This window comes from Falco biarmicus, chromosome 19 (genome assembly GCF_023638135.1).
Source record: "Falco biarmicus isolate bFalBia1 chromosome 19, bFalBia1.pri, whole genome shotgun sequence".
In the NCBI taxonomy this organism is placed as follows: Eukaryota; Metazoa; Chordata; class Aves; order Falconiformes; family Falconidae; genus Falco; species Falco biarmicus.
This window is the reverse complement of record NC_079306.1, coordinates 1,600,716-1,618,839: the sequence shown is the minus strand read 5'-3', so window position 1 is coordinate 1,618,839 and position 18,124 is coordinate 1,600,716. Positions and strand designations below refer to the sequence as shown.

At 43.7% G+C, this 18,124-nt stretch overlaps 1 protein-coding gene across 4 annotated transcripts in view; it reads right to left on the bottom strand.

The window, feature by feature from the left end:
* DIP2B (disco interacting protein 2 homolog B) overlaps nucleotides 1-18,124 on the bottom strand; it is a 125,375-nt gene that overhangs the window by 35,558 nt on the left and 71,693 nt on the right. For 3 of the 4 annotated variants that reach the window (XM_056321847.1, XM_056321848.1, XM_056321850.1), the window contains exon 2: nucleotides 6,609-6,680. The exons of the other annotated variant lie outside the window; for it this stretch is intronic. In XM_056321847.1, the coding sequence (XP_056177822.1) occupies nucleotides 6,609-6,680 (72 nt within the window). The remainder of the gene's footprint in view (nucleotides 1-6,608; nucleotides 6,681-18,124) is intronic. 4 annotated transcript variants of the gene reach the window in all.

Here is an 18,124-nt window from a genome sequence, read left to right as displayed (position 1 = left end):
TTTCAGATAAATCTTGATAAATTAAATAGTAGGTCAGGCAGGTAAGCCCTACGATCCCACACACTTAACAGAGCCGTTTGCAACGAACTCCGATGTTTTGTCATTTAATATCTGTAGGGTTTGCTCCCTGTTTTGCCACGTTTCCAATGGGATCAGGACCACACCTTACATCATTGTGTTAAGATGGAAGAAAACCAGCAGTTTAAGTGGTGGTGAAGCGATATACGTAAACTGCTTTTAGAGAACATTGTCATTTACACCAGCTTCCTTGGAGACACCACCGCTATGGGCACAGTGAGTAAAGGGCTCTGACTGATGCAGTAATTTATTATCCCAAATTAAGTTTGAGTCGTGGAGAGCAGCAAACCTATAGAAAAATATATTGAGGAGCTGGGTTTGTTACTCAGCGTTCCGACGACCAGTACGCGTTATTGACAGGAAAACCAATAATATACCAGCAGCAAGAGCCTTTGCTATTCACATTAATTACAAAACCAAACAGCCCCCTCGAGTCGTGCACGTTCTGGCTCCTTTCGGCGTGCCAAGGAGTGCCTTTATCATCCTGGAAAAGTTTGGTTTTCCCATGAATACAGGAGCTACAAAGATAATCCGATAAGAAGTTATCAGTTTACGCGACACAGCAAAGGACGCTAGGAATTGTTGCTACTTAGAATTGTCAATTCTAAAATGAATCTGTGCATCAGTGAGAATTTTTTAAAAACTAAACCCAAAAGGTCATACAGCTGTAATTACCTTCAGGTTGCCACCTGAAGTCATGCAAAAACAAGAGCAATTGTGTCATCTAAATACGCACCGCTTATGAATTTCTCACAAACTACCAAAGGATTAGAGAAATGAAGAGGAAACCACAAATCCTGGACTCCAATTCCAGTTATACCACTTTCTTAGTGTGTGGTTTTAGGTAAACAACTGCAGGCAAGCGCCTCCAGCTCAGGGAACTTACAATACCAGCAAATCACACCTAACTAGTTGCAGAAATATTCAACCACCTCCTATACCTTCCAACAACCTAAAGAGCAGAATATTAATTAAATTTTACAGCAAACTAACTATCCACTTAGCCTAGCATCATATACTTTGAAAAAAATTCAAGAATATGGGGGCTGCATCTCTGGAAGAAGTTATTTCTTAACCCCTCTCTTTACTATTTGGACTGGAAATCTTTATAAAACTTGTCAACTTTTATTAGGATTTTTACTAGTTCCACGTGTGATTATCAACACTCAGTGGAGGTAAGCTACCCAGCTAATGTATTCATGATTCTTTAAACTACCCTGCCAAAAAATGGGAACCTATATTTCTCGTTAAAAAGAAGCTATCCCGCTAGCCAGAAATCCTCGTTAAGGGGACAAACAACCACTCCCCATTTTCACTGGTATTTTTTGGAGATCATAACATGTAACACAGAGCTCTGGTTTCACTTATCAAAAAATAATCATCACCTGTACAAAAATGCCAGCAAAAATTCTACGAAAGGTAGAAGGGAAAAGGAAAAGAGAGTTCGGGCGGTTTACGTGCAGGACCTGGTAATCAGAAGATCTGTACTTCAGGGCGAGATTTCCAGTTCAAAAGTCTCAGTTTATCCAAAAGGATCACTGTGGATGTCCCTTCCCATCATTCTGGAACGCACTGCATCGGTAACTAGTTTAACATCTTTGTAGCACATGTTGGCCTTAATCAAAACCAAGAGTTTTATTTTGATCCGAAGACAAGACAACTTCACAAGCCGAGAAGAAAAGCTTAATGCTTTCTGATCATTCAAATATTTACAAATTCAAGTACCCACTAGATGTCAGCAGCAGATTTAAGACTATTTTAAATGAATTATTAAATTCATACTCAGTTCTCTCTTGTTAAGTCTTGCAAAAGCAGCTCATCTGCTCTGCGGGGCATCACAAGGCAAACACGACATTGCATTTACGAAGGGATCAAATGTGTCTGTAAGTGACATGACACACCAAGAGCGAGCTCTTTGTTTAAGTATTTTGCTATGACATAATAACATGTTACAGTAGCCTAACAAAGCATCCAAGCACGGAAGAGGGGGAAAAAAAGTGTAAATCACAAATGGGTGTACAACAAAGCAACGCCAGGGAGCGAAGCCTGGCAGGTGATCGGTGATTTTTTTAGCATTCCCTTTATAATAATCCTGCCACAGGTGCAAGTTTCTGCTGGCAGGATCCAAATCTACGGAGAGATGAAAAAGAAACTATTTTAGATTTGCTTTTGAAGGATGCTAAGGATTTTTTTTAATTGTCCTCAGTTTTTAAGCAGAACTGGCTGCTCTGATCCCTGTGGTTTGATGAAGAAGTTCAATGATTTAGAGATTATTTTTTTCATAAAAAGACTTTTTGATTGAAAGAATCGTGATAAGCATCACGTATGATCAACAAGAATAAGTGTTTACATTAATAACAAGGACAGTGACAGAAGAAACGCAGCAGACAAACCTGTTATTCTGCTGTTTTGCGTAGAGCACTGAAGCGCTCGTGTTGGACTGGCCACCCCTTACAAGTGGAGTTTTTTCAAGCTACGTGCCTGCAAAAATCACGTAAATGACAAACTCAAGCCTCAGGTTCACAAGTCAGCCTGCACAGCACCTCCACAACACGGGGGAGAGCCCGGCTGCGTCAGCGTAGTGTGGTTGCTGGTGTCTTCCAGCACTGAGAAGACCCAGAACTCACCAGATTTAGGAAATTCAGAGACTTTTGCAGGAGTTATTAGCTAGGCAGGTCTTAATTCTGCCTTTTACAAGACATGATGGAAGAATTCTGGCGCTCCAGATCCTGGATAGCATTTCGAAGGGGGAGAAATTTATTTCCTAGAATCCAGTGCTAAACTTTAATTGTGTTACCCCTCAGACTAAATAAGGAAGAAAATAATTCCCCACTTGTGGTAGCTGCAAGTCAGGTCTTGTAAATGGGTGAAACTCTCTAAACAACACTAAGCTGGAGCGCGTGTGCGTGATTTACAGGTTTAGACAAAGCTATTTTATCGCTGCTTTACCGCTCCACGTTAGCTCCCATTTGAAATAACATGATGCTGAAAGGGGGCGGGGGAGGGGAATAGCAGCAAAATTTTACAGTAGAGTTCTTTCTGCTGGCTTATGGGCAGTCCACAAGACACAGGGTGGCAGGAATGACTCTTCTGAGACAGGAGATATATGACAGCCCCCTCAGGAAGCAAAGAAGAAATGCTTATTTTCCCAAGTGCCATGATTTCAAAGACATGAAACACTAAATTAACAGAATTGGTAATGTTCCCACCTTGTGCTATCCATGAATAACACAAAGCAGAAAAACCCAAAACATCCATTAACAGCTGAAATTCATAGATCAATTCAATTAGGCTTCAAATGTTATCAATTTCAGCAGGTTTACAAGCATATTACTCCTGTCTTCCAACACCTTTCCCTGCGGTACTGGAACACCAAAAACACCAGATCGCATTCATCTTACCTTTTCAATAAAAAAAGTACTCCAATGTTCTCTTTGCTTAAAAATTTTGATTTTTTTTCTTTTTTCTTCCTCATCATGAGAACAGAAAACAGGAGGAAGAGCACTCCAGCAGTTACATAAAAAGGTTCTGACAGTGAATCAGTGCTTAATGAATAAAATTTCCTTTACACATTAGCAGCAGAACCGAATGCATTATCTTAAATAGCAAGAAAACACACTCTGCCAACAGCCTATGTGCAAGGGCTGGCTAATTTTGGCAGAAGGCATTCCTGTCGCTGCGCTGTTTGAGCTAAAAAGTTGTAAATGCTTTTCCAGATTTGTCATAACTAATACGGACAGGAGCACTTTCCCTAGGCAGGGTTTGCCTGTATCCGCAGCAAAAACTTGTCTGAAGAGGCGGTGAGTTACTACACCACCTCTTAGTAGGGGAGTAGTTCACCTGTCCATCCAAAAAGTGGTTTTCAAATCAGAGCATCGTATGGCACCTTTTAAAACAGGGGCAAAACCAATTGGTCTTCACAACTGGCTCTGAGGGTGACTGGAGAACGTCAGCGTTGCTCCAATAAAAGCAACATCTCAAAGCCCTGAGTCCCAAGCCTGTTTCAGAAGGCGACTTACGGTTTAGCTACGCTCAAGACGTATCCAGAAGGACGCTGAGGACGAGGTGACAGCAGGACAGCCTGTCTTTCCTTCCGCAGGTGGTTAGCGAGGAGTGCAACATGGAGCAGGCACGCCTGCCCTCCCTGGTTTGGATTCGGGCAGCGGTGGAATCAGCAGCGTTACCCAACAGGCACAACCTGGGAAGCTGCTCAAAACACTTTCTTCAAAGCCTTTTGCGCAGCAGCCAGCAGGTAACAAGAGGAGCCACGAGGCTGGTATCGCAGCTCCATCACCTCAGTGAGTTCCATCTACAGAAATGGATGTGGCACCAGGAAAACATGTATCTGTAGGTAATTAACATTGTTGCCTGAGCTCTAAAATAAGGAGGCAAACTGCCAGAGGCAATGTGAACGGAGCACCGATTTAGCAATAAGAATCTCCCCAGTTATAACGCTGACATGCCCTGACGTGCCATCCTACCTACCTTTGACTCATTTCACAGCTATGAAACGAAGACAATCCATTAGGAGCAGCGGGACAGTGCTGCCAGAAACCCAACGCATGGAACACCAGCAGTAAATACTTTTTGTTGTTGTTGTTCTTGTGGATTAAATGCATTTCCTTCTCATTAACAAGGTGACCTGATTCCGAATCCCTCCTGCGTGACTTCAACATGATTTTTACAACAATCCCAGATATAGGGGCAGCTGGGGGGTAGAAGATACATAAAAAGTTGGAGGGCTGAGCCGAAACGGCAGGCAAAATGCTGCCTTAGTTGGTGAGCTCCTATCAGCCTGCGCCTCTTCCTGAACTTCAGCTCATTCTGCCGCTTTCAAAAACATGATAATTAAAATAGCAGGGCCACAGACCGTCTGGCCAAACATTTATTTTTTTTTTTAATCCCCCTTCCCCATCTAATTAAACAACATTTTCTGCAACAAACCAAACAAGCATGTAAAGTGACAGGCACGAGGGGCGTGAGATCATGCCATCGATAGATGAAAAGCAACTGGTAGAGCTTCAGCCTCCACCGAACTCCAGGAAAAAGCTGGTCTGCCAAGGTGGCACCTGAGCACATGGAAGGCACACATGTTTCCTTTTAAGGCTCAGGATCTCCACCAGCATCGTACACCTTGGACCCAAGGGATTGTAAAACCTGCTTAACAAATACCTCCTTACAAAGACCATCAAGAGGGATTAGTCATGTGTGTGACTTTTTGGTTTCTTTAAATAACAGATGTGATACAAAGGTAGCAACCTCAGATTCCTATCACAGCCCAGGTGAGGCAGCCCTCAGTACTGGGAGAGCCATTTCTAATAAAATCTCGAATTTGAAGGCTAAAAAACAATTTTTGCCTTGCCACGTTGGGCAGGGGGAGTGCAGACAGGATACACCGTTCTTTTGTAGATAAATAACCCTCTACGGCAACCGGGCGCAGGCAGAAGAATGAGCACCAGCTTTAGCTAAATCCACAAGCAAAGCAAAGCTGGGAAACATCTGGGATGGAGGAGAGCAGGAATGCAGCCAGTGTTTCGGAATGGCAGAGCCTGGAAGCTGCCACATGACAGTGCCAGAGTCCTACTATGTTCCTCAAGCAACTGCTGGAATTTCAGCAGGAGAAAACCTACACCGTCCTTCCTCAGCGGATGCAGCGCTGATGGTCAATAAATGCACTTTGAGCTTCCACTGGGGTTTTGGGTTGGTTTTTTTTCATTTTTTTGGCAGTAGTTCCATCTCGGTAAATTACGGTAAGTCCAGTCATGACTGCCTGTCATGCCCATTCACAAACTGCTCAGAGCCAGACGCGTTAGTTTTTAATGGTTAAGCATCCCAGCATATCAGCAGTGCAATTATTTTGGGTAAGCAACCCCATAATAATTATTAGGCATACTTTCAGCCATATCCTTCAGTTTACAATTATATATAATTATCCTACATACAATCAGCTCTACTGCTAAGGATCTCTGAACCAAAAGAAACAGATGTAAACAAAGTACACGAATTCAGCTGCTCTGGTAAAATAAAGCAACACACGATGAAAACCCGAATGTTTCTCCAACAGGGAATTAAGACGGCTGAAAGAAGGACACAGGACAGACCAGCCCGGCAGAGTTAAGCCGTTTTTAAGAAGGTTTCAAGGATGATTCTTGAGGAGCCCACGGTTCATGACTGATTCGAAGCCCTCAAGTTCTCAGCTGACGAGGGAGCGGGATGTGATTTATGTACGTGGGAAATAAAGACAGGGCAGAGAGAGCGTTGAAACACACAGCACTCTACAGAGACCCACCAAAGAGCTCTGGAACTGCCACGAATCCCTGGAGTTCAGCACGAACGAGGCAAAAATACTGCCCGTGACTTTGTGGCATCCACGCAACCTCCACAGTTAGTTATTAGATAGCTAAGGAAACACGTATGAAACGGAATCGCGCAGAGCTGGCAAATGAAATCTCAGCGCTCCACAGACATTCCACAGATCCCTTTCATGTCAAGGCTATGCAAAACTTACACCAGCTCAAACAAGTACCTACCTTGGGTTTGCGGAACATACGGAGCCAGCAGCTTTGCTCTCTTCTTCTCATACCCCTTCTGTGTGATGTCCCCTAAAACCAAGACAAAAAAATCCTCATTTAATCACGTCCTCATTTTTCAGCTTGATGACTGTTGGCTTTTCTATTCAATGACACGATGGTTTCACCTGAACACAGCAACGCACACGCTGAAGAAAACCTGAAAGTGAACAAATGTGAGTATACTATGATTTCAAAGCCTCCACCTTACAGAATTACTTCTGTAGTTTCCCCTGGGACCAGAGATAGATGCTATATACTATTTAAATGCCGTAATTTGAATCAGAACAGCTATCTAAATGGAATATCAAAGCACTGAAAACCTAAAAAGGGAAACTTGGGAGTGCATGAGAATATTCTGTAACCACAGAGCCGACTTAGGCTAACAAAATGGAATAGTTCCCAAATGACAGGGCAAAGGGAAAGTGCAAATTCAGAGCCTCATCTTAAACTAATCAAACTGAGACCAGCTTTTAGCAAACAACGCAAGCCCACTGCCCACTGCAGGAGCTGTTCAGGGCACCTCCAAAAACTGAGGCGAGGACGAACAGAGTCAACTTCTAGACAACTGCCCAGCAAGCACACCCTCTGATCCAAAAAAATCAGACTTTTAATCATGTTTATGTGATATCTCGTGAAAGCAAGCGAGGGAGTTGTGGGTTTTTTTAACCTGGTAGTAGCCGTAATTCCACTCTTTGTCTACTGATACAAGAAGCTCCACAGAAGCAAAAACTCCGGAAGAGAGTAAATCTTAGTAAACTTTTCCCTTTTTTAAAAAAATTAATCTGTCTGATCCTGGAGATGTACCATCTGGCTGCTGTCTTTTGTTTTAATTTCTCACATTACATCCGAACCACAAGAAAAGACTGAAACCTTGAAGGGATTAAAACGAAAAGCCCTGGGGCATTTCAAGCCTTCTTGTAGCCCGACCTGCACTTATAACCTCTTATCTCTTGGGGTCGAAAGACTGGAAGCAAAGACACGGCAGTAAGGAAGCAGAATTCTTTGGTATTACTTCTTGAGTGAAAATGAAGCCCACGTTTGTATGACAGCAAGAAACCAGTGATGGCAAACGGCGTGGTTTCTTTGCCATGAGCCCTGTTACTGCAAGGCAGTAGCATCAGACACCGAGCAGCACAGGCCACTGCATCTGCTGCCTCACCAGCATCCTTCTGCCAGACACTTCCAGCCTGATCTCGACGGCCACATCAGAAAAGGTGATTAGAGGGTTTAGGCTCTAAGCCTCCAAACACAGCCAGCATCTCTGCTAAAACATTCCGGCTATCTGGAGATATATATATATATATGTATTTGGTTATATACATATATATAACCCCAATTCTGGCCATCGGGGTTATAAAGGTTATTTTGCAGCACAGAAACGCTTGGGAGGGGAACAGACTTGACTCCTTTGTGCTGGATAGTCAAACATCAGCGTCGCTGGCAACGCCTCGACAAAGAGTTTGGAAGCTGAAACGGGTACTTCCACTGCTCAGCGGAGGGCGTGCATTTGCACACAGAATTTTACCTTGCTCCTCTAACACTACGTTTGAGTCAGGCCCCAGCAAGTCCAAACAAATCCAGCAGCTGAAAATTAGAATGTCCACGAAGCACCGAAACGCCAACCAAAGCATTCATTTTAATGCCTGATTGCAGTCCATCGCTGAGATTAATCCAGCTCACAAGAAAGGTATGCTGCCAGCGTGAGGAAAGCACACCTTCAAAAGAGAGCTGCTCCAAGACTACACGCCAGAAGGATAACGTTTTGATTGACGGCGTGAGCTACGAAACCCACCGGCTTTTCCGAGATTTGCCTCTCCATTTGCAGAAGTAGTTTTCATTCCCCACGCTGGTTCATTCGGGTACCGAACAGACCAGGGCGACTGCCACTTCAGGAAAAACAAACCTGCACAGAAAGGGGGAGGGATTTTTCCTTCCGAGCCAGCCCACAGATTTGTTTGCAGCTCGTTATTTTGTGATTCATTTCGCCGCAAGATTTAACTGGACTCTTGACACTGGTGGTTACGCGCTGTACCTAATGAAACATTTGCCACAGAAAACTGTTGGAATTGCTAAGGAATACCAGTACGTTACGAACAAATCCCAGCACTTTCAATTTAAGTACTAGTAGCATCACTTTTTATTTCACCTACAGGGAAGGAAAGAATTCTCTCTAATCACCTGTTCCACGCCAATATCCTACCGACACAGCAAACCCATCCTTGCAGGAACACAAGCGTTACGGTTCACAGATGGGCACTTGGAAAGCTGAAGCCGAAGCGAGATCCTACTGAGGAACAAGAAAGTAACTCCGGCCAAAACATTACGTGCAACCTCAGCTAGCGCGTGGTGCAGATCATTTACGTTATTGCTTGGAAAAAAAGGGAATCTATGAGCATAAGCTAGTTAAAAAAATAAAAAGCCTAATGTTATTTGGCAAAAGCAAGAAAGTTCCAACTAGCAAAATTCGAGGAACAGAAAGAAGGGTGATAAATTCCTGGGCTTTCCCTGCAGCACCATGTCTTCCCACTACTGAACTTCCAAACAGAGTTTGTTAAAATAATAAAAAAAGAACCATTATTTTGACAAACGGCTTGACAGTCTTGAGCACCTGCCCACAGGATTAAAAAGCCTAAGTTTTAAATTTTTAGACCTGAGCCCTACTCGGGCAGAACTAGGTAAGAGGGATGGAGAGGGTTAGAAGAAACAGGTAAACGAAGAGTTCTGTGCTTAAGGACGGCCATCCACGCAGGCTGGAAACAGACCCGAATCAGAAATAAAGCTCCAGCAAGGAACTAAGGCTCTTGGAAAAAAACCCTTGTGTGTAGGCATATGGTGGCATGTGTAAAGTTATCTCAGTAAAATCATGATCCCGTTGCTACAACCACAACAGTTATGCCCCAACTGAGATCTCAAGTCCTGGAAGCTAGAGTCCCTTTAAAATATTGCACGAGTGGAATAATTCAATCGTATAAAGTCTCTTCTCTCTGGTCATACATAGTCCAAATTTGGTACTAATCCGCTGAGACAGAAACCAAAAAAATCACTATGGGAAACACTTTCTTTCACCCTGTTCCTTTTCCTGCTGATTTACAGGAAATGGAAATGGCTAGATCCGAACGTAAAGGCAGACTTCCTCAGCGAACATCATAAATTCCAGCCACAGGAAGAGAACCAAGACAATAGGACTGCAATCTCAAGAACCATTCACTCCTACTACATCAACCTGGTAAATCATCAACCCCGCCTCCATAAATTAAAACACTTGGTGACATTTGGTACGCTAAATTCTTCCAGAGAGCTGAAAAAAAAAACCCACCAAAAAACAACCAACCCAAGAACCACAAACCCCTTCTACACAGATGCAAGGCACAGCGCTACAAAGGAAGCATTAGCAAAGCAAATGAGAGCTGACAATTTAGCTTTAAAATGGTGCTAGTGTTTGTTCATTCCTAGGAAAGAAATTACAAACAAAAACACTTACTGCTGAGACATTCTTTTGGCCCTCTCCCAGCTACAACTGTTTCTGTTCAGTTGAGGTCTATATTTATCTATCTCCTCAGCTAGTCATGGTTGTGCCTCCACACGCTGGGGAGGCCCTGCTAAGGAAAAGGGATTTTTCCCAAAAAAGAGCCAAGTTTTGGCTTCTTTTCAGCCAAAAACCTTTCGCCATAACCAACTGTAAGATTCTTGTATGTCATCGTCTTTCCTAGTGTCTCAAAATGCGATGTCTGCAATCCTCAGGGGTTTTTTTGGGGGGTGGTTGGTTTGGGGTTTTTTTTGTTGGTTGGGGTTGGGGTTTTTTTTGTTGGTTTGGGGTTTTATTTGTTTGTTTTTGTCGTTTATTGTAAAAGGGGGAGCTAAGCTGCTGATTGCTGATGCAGCAGAGGAACAGGCTCTCCTTCCTTCCCAACACCTCTGCTGCAGTGACGGCAGCCACCAGCTCAGGAGCAGCGATCCCCTCGGCTCCCCCAGACAAACAGCCTATTAGAACAGCCCGAAGCGTAAATACAGCTGGCCACTGCCACAACCCAGCCCATCACCTCCCCGCGCCACCACCTCCCTCGCCGTGCTCCCTAAGCTCCCAAGGTTTCCATCCCCACCAACGCAAAGCTCTGCCACCGCCTCCCCGACTCACCAAGGTGAATCCATCCCAACGCACGAGGGACCTTCTCCTGCAGAGCCACCAGCTCTGTTCTCTTGCCCTGCAGAGCATTTGCAGGACTGACTCCAGCCACCTTCACGGAACGGGCTCCCTGGCAGGAGGCTGGCACCGGTGTTGCATCACTCCAGTCACTCCTCACCTCGCTACCCATCACCACACCGTCCCCTTCTTCCAACCCTCTTCCCCCTCTTCTCTCTCCTGACAGTTTCGAAGGCAGAATTTAAAGAAATCCTGTTTTTCAAGACACAGCAGGTCTTGCAGATACACAAGAGGTGCCCTGCTGTGGATTCAGAGTAGATTGAACTTGTCTTCTTTCTGCAAACCGTGAATCTAGGAGTAATGATTTTTCATCACTCAGAATGCCTGGACAATAATCCTGACTCCATGATGAAATCCAAGAGGCCCTGCTTGTTTGTGACTGAAGCAGCATACTTTTGAGAAACAGAATTCCCTAGAAAAGAAAAAAAAATTGCAAATAATTGATTCTGAGATTCCTTTTTTCATATCGTTTTCCTAATTTCTTGAAAGGAAACTGGATTTGTATGATGAGCATCAGTTCTAACCTGGATGTTCTGACCAGCGCGAGTGCAAAAGAAAAGATGAACTTGGCAATGAGAAAAAAAGAGGAGTTCGGGCATAGCCAGCGCAGAAGGAAGCTGATCAGCCTGGATGCTACACCTATATTCAAATCATGCAATAGAGAAGCCTCAAACTTCAGGAGTCTCACCGCCCTGTGACGCCAGGCTGCTTTTTAGCAATTAGAGTTGATGATCTATTCTAAACAGTGGTGCTCAATCAGTGCAAGGTGGTAACACCAGCTAATCCTGCTACGCTCAGACAATACTCCTCTTTCAACATCCCTGCTCCCCTTCCCCCCATGGAATGAGAACACTGAATCATTTACTGTCTAACAAAACCATAATTACTACAGTGGAGAAATTAAGGAAAATGATCACGTAGTGCACAGCATCTCCCCAACAAAGCCTCCAAACACTTGACTGTATCAAGCAAAAGATTCAAATTTGAAAGCAGTTTGCACGCATTTTTTTTTTCCAAAAAATGTTTCTATGCTTTAAAAAAAAAGAAAGGAACATTGATGTTTCGAGCAGTTTGTGCTAAAAGAGAATCATGGAAATGCTTTTGGTACATCCACTAGCCCCAAAACACAGCTAGCTACTCTTAGCAAATACTCTAATGTGATTATAACAAAAATAAAGGAATAATTCTATTCTCACCCCTGCACCAGCTTGTTGACTCTGCCTTTCTTGCTCACCCCCTGCTTGTTCTCCAGGCATATATGACAGGCAACATCTCCCTGCAGTTTTATCATCTCAAACTCGCCCCGCAAGAACGCAACATGAAACCTGGTTTTGCAGAGCTTGGTTTGGGATTCCCTGTCCTTGACCAGAAGCAGACATCAAACCAGAGATACTGCAACCCAAAGTGCAACTGAAAGTTCAAAACGTTCTTCTGTTGCATGTCACTGCCAGGTCAGGGCTTCTACATGCGATGGATGCTGCAGAAACCCAAAATGTGCTTTAAGACCATCTCGGTCACAGCCTAGGCAGAAAACAGGGATCAAACCCAGCAGTCCAGCACTTCGCTAAGAAATGCTGTCGCCACTCATTTATTTGTTTTGCAGCTAGATAGTGTCTTTCTTCCGTTTCCTGGAAGGCCGGCGACTTCTAGACACCCCACACTTCCACCACCACCCCCCAGCACCCGGTGGTTCTACCTAGCTCAAAGCTAGGACGCCCTCAATCCCAAGCTTCAGCAAGCCAAAAGATAACATTTAAACCTTTTTTCTACGGCTGTGCGTTCAAACAAGACGATGCCTATTAAATGGTCTTGCACTCCTAACACTCTTTGGCTATAACTTCAGCACAAAAACTATGTTTGAAACAAGTTTAGACAATTGCCTCTTTCTGTCTGAGGCCAAATGATGATGCAGCTTCAAAGATCCCCTCCTCCTTCCTTCTGGTGAAGCTGTATATCAGGTTTCCTCCTTCAAGACAATGCTAAGGTTTGCAAACCGTACAGTCTTCCAAAAAAAAGCCACTGATTTCTTGAAAGAAATAAAGCCTCTATATGTCACCAATTAAAAAAAAAAAAAAGGTAAGAAAACCAAACAGAACCAGTTTGGGCTTTGCAGTTTCCCTTTAACAGCACCATTCTGTTCCCATTAAGAACATGAATAGGCTACTGAAAAAAACAGCAAGTCTTACAAAGCTGTGTTTGTTAAGCACAACCATTATACTGCTACAGTTGCAGTACTAAAAGTTTCACAGACAGATCAGCTCCAGATTAATTTATATACACAGTACAAGTCTACTTGGCTCCAGCACTGTGGGGACTCTGTTCCACTGTTTCAAAAAAATCTTTTCTCAAGGCTTATGAATGTTGCTGTACTCAACTCAAACTATTTTAATCTCAACATCTATTATTTCTGAAGAATGCAATTCAAGATTAGGTTTTTGCGGCGTGGTCTACCCTGCATACATGGTCCCTGCCCCGCTACAGAGGTCTGGGTCGGGGGTCGGTGTCATTTAAGGTCACAAGGTGCACTTTACAAGTCACTTTCTGCGTGCCTTAAGCCTTCTTAATTTTTTTGTTGTTTTACCTTTAAACAACAAATCCAACTACCAAAACTCTACCGAAGAGCCTCTTTATGTGACAACAGCACTTCAGAGTTCCAGCTGATCCACTGTCCTCGATTCACCCGTCTGGGTCCATGTATTACAAAGAGTAATCTCAGATGCCATATGTGATGCATCACCAAACTGGGTGAGCTAAGGACAAAGTTCGGTTTTCTTTGCGTGTGTGGGCAGGGGGTGACCGATGAAAAGGAGGTGTCATCAGATCAGCTGAAGACCCTCTCCCTTCCCCACAAAAAAAAAATAAAATAATAAAAGACACATATGGTAACTTATCATTCCCATTCCTGCTGAAAATGGTACTATCCAGGGTCAGCAAAATGAGTTTTCAAAGGCTTCACAAGACTGGGATGCTGAAAAACGTTTGGAAGCGTACCACCGTAAATAAAAGAGCCTCTTGTAGATGTGCTACGCTTCTGTGGGTTCTTCTCTTTACAGCAACCATGAGGACATCCTTACACGTGACTGCGCGTGCGGTTCGCACAGCACCACCGTGCCCCTGATGTTCTCAGTGGTTAGTTTCTTTAAAGGACCTCCCCAGCGAAGCTGCTCGAAAGACCACAAAGCCCAACTTCAAACCCTACCCCCAAGTTCATTAGTATGCAAGAATTAAAAGCCCAGAAATATTTCGCCTGTCAGATCTTCCACCTGACAAAAGGATGCACAACACGCTTGGCGACTTAAATCACACTTATCGACACCCAGGTAACAATCTACCTTGACAAAAGGTAAAATGTTTTTTAAAAGGTTCCAAAACCTCTTGAATATAACGCCTTAAAACCTTTTAACACATCATTAAATTCTGTTAACCCTGATAACCCAACTAAATACCGGCTCCGCTCACTGCTGCTAACAAACATCTGCAAAATACAGTCACTGAAGGCAACTTTATACAAGGTAATAAATTTTACATATTACCCATAAACCCAGCACATGCACATAAATAGCTTAATCCCATAGACAAATAATAAATCTTGCATGTAACCCCATCCTGGGGAAAATAATAAATAAATTAAAATCTTTTAAATAGCTACATCTCCTCATGGGGAAAAAATGCATTTTCCCTTCTGAATGCCATAAAGGGCACAAAACCAAGGCTTTGTCAGAAACGGGATTTTATAAAACCTATTCGAGAGAAATGTTTCCATCCATTTTTAATAAGTACTCAATGAGAAGAATGCGAGATTCGATGTAGGAATGCTTAACTGCATTTATAGTACTAGTCCTGCATCGAAATGAGGAGAAACAGAAAGCAGCACATGCACGGAGGCGAGAACCAGCGATACTCACAGTCTGAGTACAGCGAGGCACCTCACAACGCCTTTAAAAAAAACCAGATGAAGTGACTCTGCCCTGAATAATTCTCTCTTCTGACTAACCTCCTGGTCACAGGCACCAGCAGAAATTCACATTTATTTAATCCTCAGCACAAACGCACAGACCTAGCCCTCCGCCACTAAACTGAAAACAAAAGTTTCCCAGGAAATGACTAAACTTTGTGCAAGTGTAACAACCCCGTGATTCAGCGCTTGTTCAGTAGGCAGGTACATCCTTGTCTTCCTTAAGGTAGAAACCGAATTCTCAGAACAGCGAGCGCTGATAATCTTCTCCTAGGAGCTGCCCATCCAGCCCAAGATCGCACACACGCGTCAACTCCTTGCTTATTCTAAACACTCGGCACTTTCTCCACGAGACAGACTAACGTGGACAAATGATTTTTCCAAACCAAGCCTGGTTTTAGCCCAGGAATAAAAGGAAAACCAAAAACATGCAGGCACCCACAGAGAATTCTGCATCTTGCTGCAAAATGGTTGAGACGCGCGTAGATAGCCACCCACAATTAGAAAGTCAAACAATATTTTTCCCTTGGGTTTACCACAACCTGCAGTAAGCAGCAGTCAATGACAGTCTGGGGCCCTGACAAATGGGCTGATTGATAAAAAAAATCTCAGATGTACGAAGCTTTTACCCCACCCACAGCCATCGGCGACACCACAGTTTCCAGTCAGAGGTATTCGATGAAACCAGACAGTCCCTGGCATTTATTCTGCACCTCCGTTCCAGCGGAGGCCGGGGCTCACCAGGCTGTTTTCCTCTCGACTCTCTTGCACAAAAACTTGATCATATTTTTGCATTATTTTTTTTTTTGGTTCAGCAGCTACCGTGGCCACACAAAACCATCAGAATATTACCACAGTGCATCGACCCGGGATGATTAAAACAGAAGTGACTGTGGGTTTTAATTCTGTGTGCTATTGCTATCACCTACCCTTTCACGGCTCTCTGATGCCCTTATTTAATAATTCTCTTGAAAGAAGCTTCGCTCTTTTCTAATGTAAGCCAACTGCCACAGGTACTCCTCCCTGGTAACTCCCTTCCAAACCTGACACTGCAGCAGCACCTTGCCAAACCATCCAGAGAAGCAGTTGGGATACGCAGCCCATTGAGGTCCAACTGCACCTGAAGGTACTTTTTATAATTCTAGATTCTTGAATGAGATGCAAGAATGGGAGAGGAAAGAAGTTAAGAGCAATTATCCCCCTATCTATCGATCAAACACAGCGCTGCTCAACGTACTCAGGCATGGAAATGCAACCCTGACCTTCCTCTAAACAGTGTTAACGAAGCACTAACCTAGTTGGCATGTCATGCTGCACGGCAGCGTGGTAATTACGTCTTTCCAGATGGGAAAATGCTATTCCAAAATCACAGTGCGATGAGCTCGATGATTACGCATGATGAAACAAAGAAAGATATCTTGATGAAAGCATTAGCACTTAAAAGATCACTCCCCAAACAAAAATCAACAACAAAAAAACCCGCCAAACTAAAACCCAAACAATCAATCAATGGCAGGAATGAATTTTTCAAAACTAAATAGGGGACGCGTCTATCGTGACATGTTTTCCCACATGCCTCCTACCCTGGTTTTCCCAAAGAGGTAGGACCAAGCGTGTATTCATAATAATACATATATATAACATAAGAAGAATATTCACTCCCATTTCACGGAAGAAAACAGCAGAGAAAGTGTTGGCTGCTCAAGAGAGCAAAACACATTGTTTTTCCCAAAGCACTGAAATCCGAAACGCAAAACCACAGTCATTTTACAGCATTTAAAAGTGATTTACTTACTCCAGGATAGTTACTATTAAACAGTATTAGTCACCATAGTAGGATTCCACTACTTAAAGCAATACAATTATTAATCTTTTACCCAGCCTCAAATTAGCGTGCAACACTAGTAATTTGACTGGCGGAAACTCCCACCAAATTCCAGAAGCGTACCTGTCAAAAAGACAGCAGGCAGACTCGAGCTGCTATGGAACTGTTCTTGGGTTTGCTATCCATTTTAATTTTTTTTTTCCAAGCCTGACTAACGGGAAGCAAAGCACTTTGTTAAAGAAACCTTAAACCTGCCCAGTCGCCTCCGTCCCACACACAGTTCCACAAAAGCGGAGCTGTGGAGGCTGCCCCACTGAGTGATCCTTGCCACGAGCAAGCGCCGGAGTCTGGACAGGCTCCCCTCGGCACAGCCCAGCCCATCTTTTCTGGCTTGAAGAGCTCAACCCGTTCCAGTTGGTTACGAGCTTGGGAAAGCAGATTTAAACAGAAAAAGGCAGAAGAAAAACGCGCTGTACAGCATGGTGTAAGAAGCAGATTTCAGACCCTGAGCTCAGTATGGGCTGTGTTAAGCTTTCAGTTATGTTTACATCAGCAACCATGGCTTCTTGAGGAATTTCATTGCTGAGGAAACCGTGTTGGCATGTCACCAGCAAGCCTAAGAAAAGCCATTATTCTGTCAGCTGTGATGCTCTTTACAAGCAAGATCATGCAAGGAACGACTTCTGTTCGGGGCTCTTGTGGCGTGCTAAAGAGGAGTCAGTGTCTGCTTCAGCAGCACTTTGTTTGGAGGCTGGGTAGCAGGATGTGGCAAGATCCTTCTTCTGTGAAAGCCTTTAAACTGCGTGGAAGATCAAAATAATGGGCAAAACAGACGAGAGCAGCAAACAGGAGAACCCTCAGCGCACAGCTTGGCGATCCAGCTGCACATTGCAAATCCGCCAGAAAGCTACTGAACTTACCTGTTCCGAGGGAAAGCACACACCTCCCCCCAGCACATCGATTCCTCCTAATTCCGTACACTAAACGGCTCTTTAAAAACAACAATAACTCAGGTTATTATCATAACGAGAAAGAACGATCAATCTCAGTGTGCTGGCCTTGTTATGCAGGATATTGCAGTATCAGACAGATATTTCTGTCATTCCAAAACGGCAAGATCCGAACCCGTGGCTTCTTCTTGCCTCGTAGCCGCACATCACCACGGTCATAAGATTATTTTCACAAACCAGTGAGGACAAACAGCCTTTCCACATTGACACCAGTGGACCTTGAACCTAAACAAACAGGCTTAAAGTAAGAAAGAACCTATTCAACAAGCTATCTCCCAACCCACAATTACTACTTAGAGCGAACTTTCCTACCGTGGCCTCTCTAAGGGCGCAATATCTCTTCTTCCAATTTAAATAAACTGAATTCTCACATGTCTTGCTCGTAGAGGGAAGGAAGTATGGAGAAATGAGTAGGATTATTTAAGAGCACACTGTCAGCAACTTGACAAAAAGAATGCAAACAAAATGAACAAAAGAGCTTAC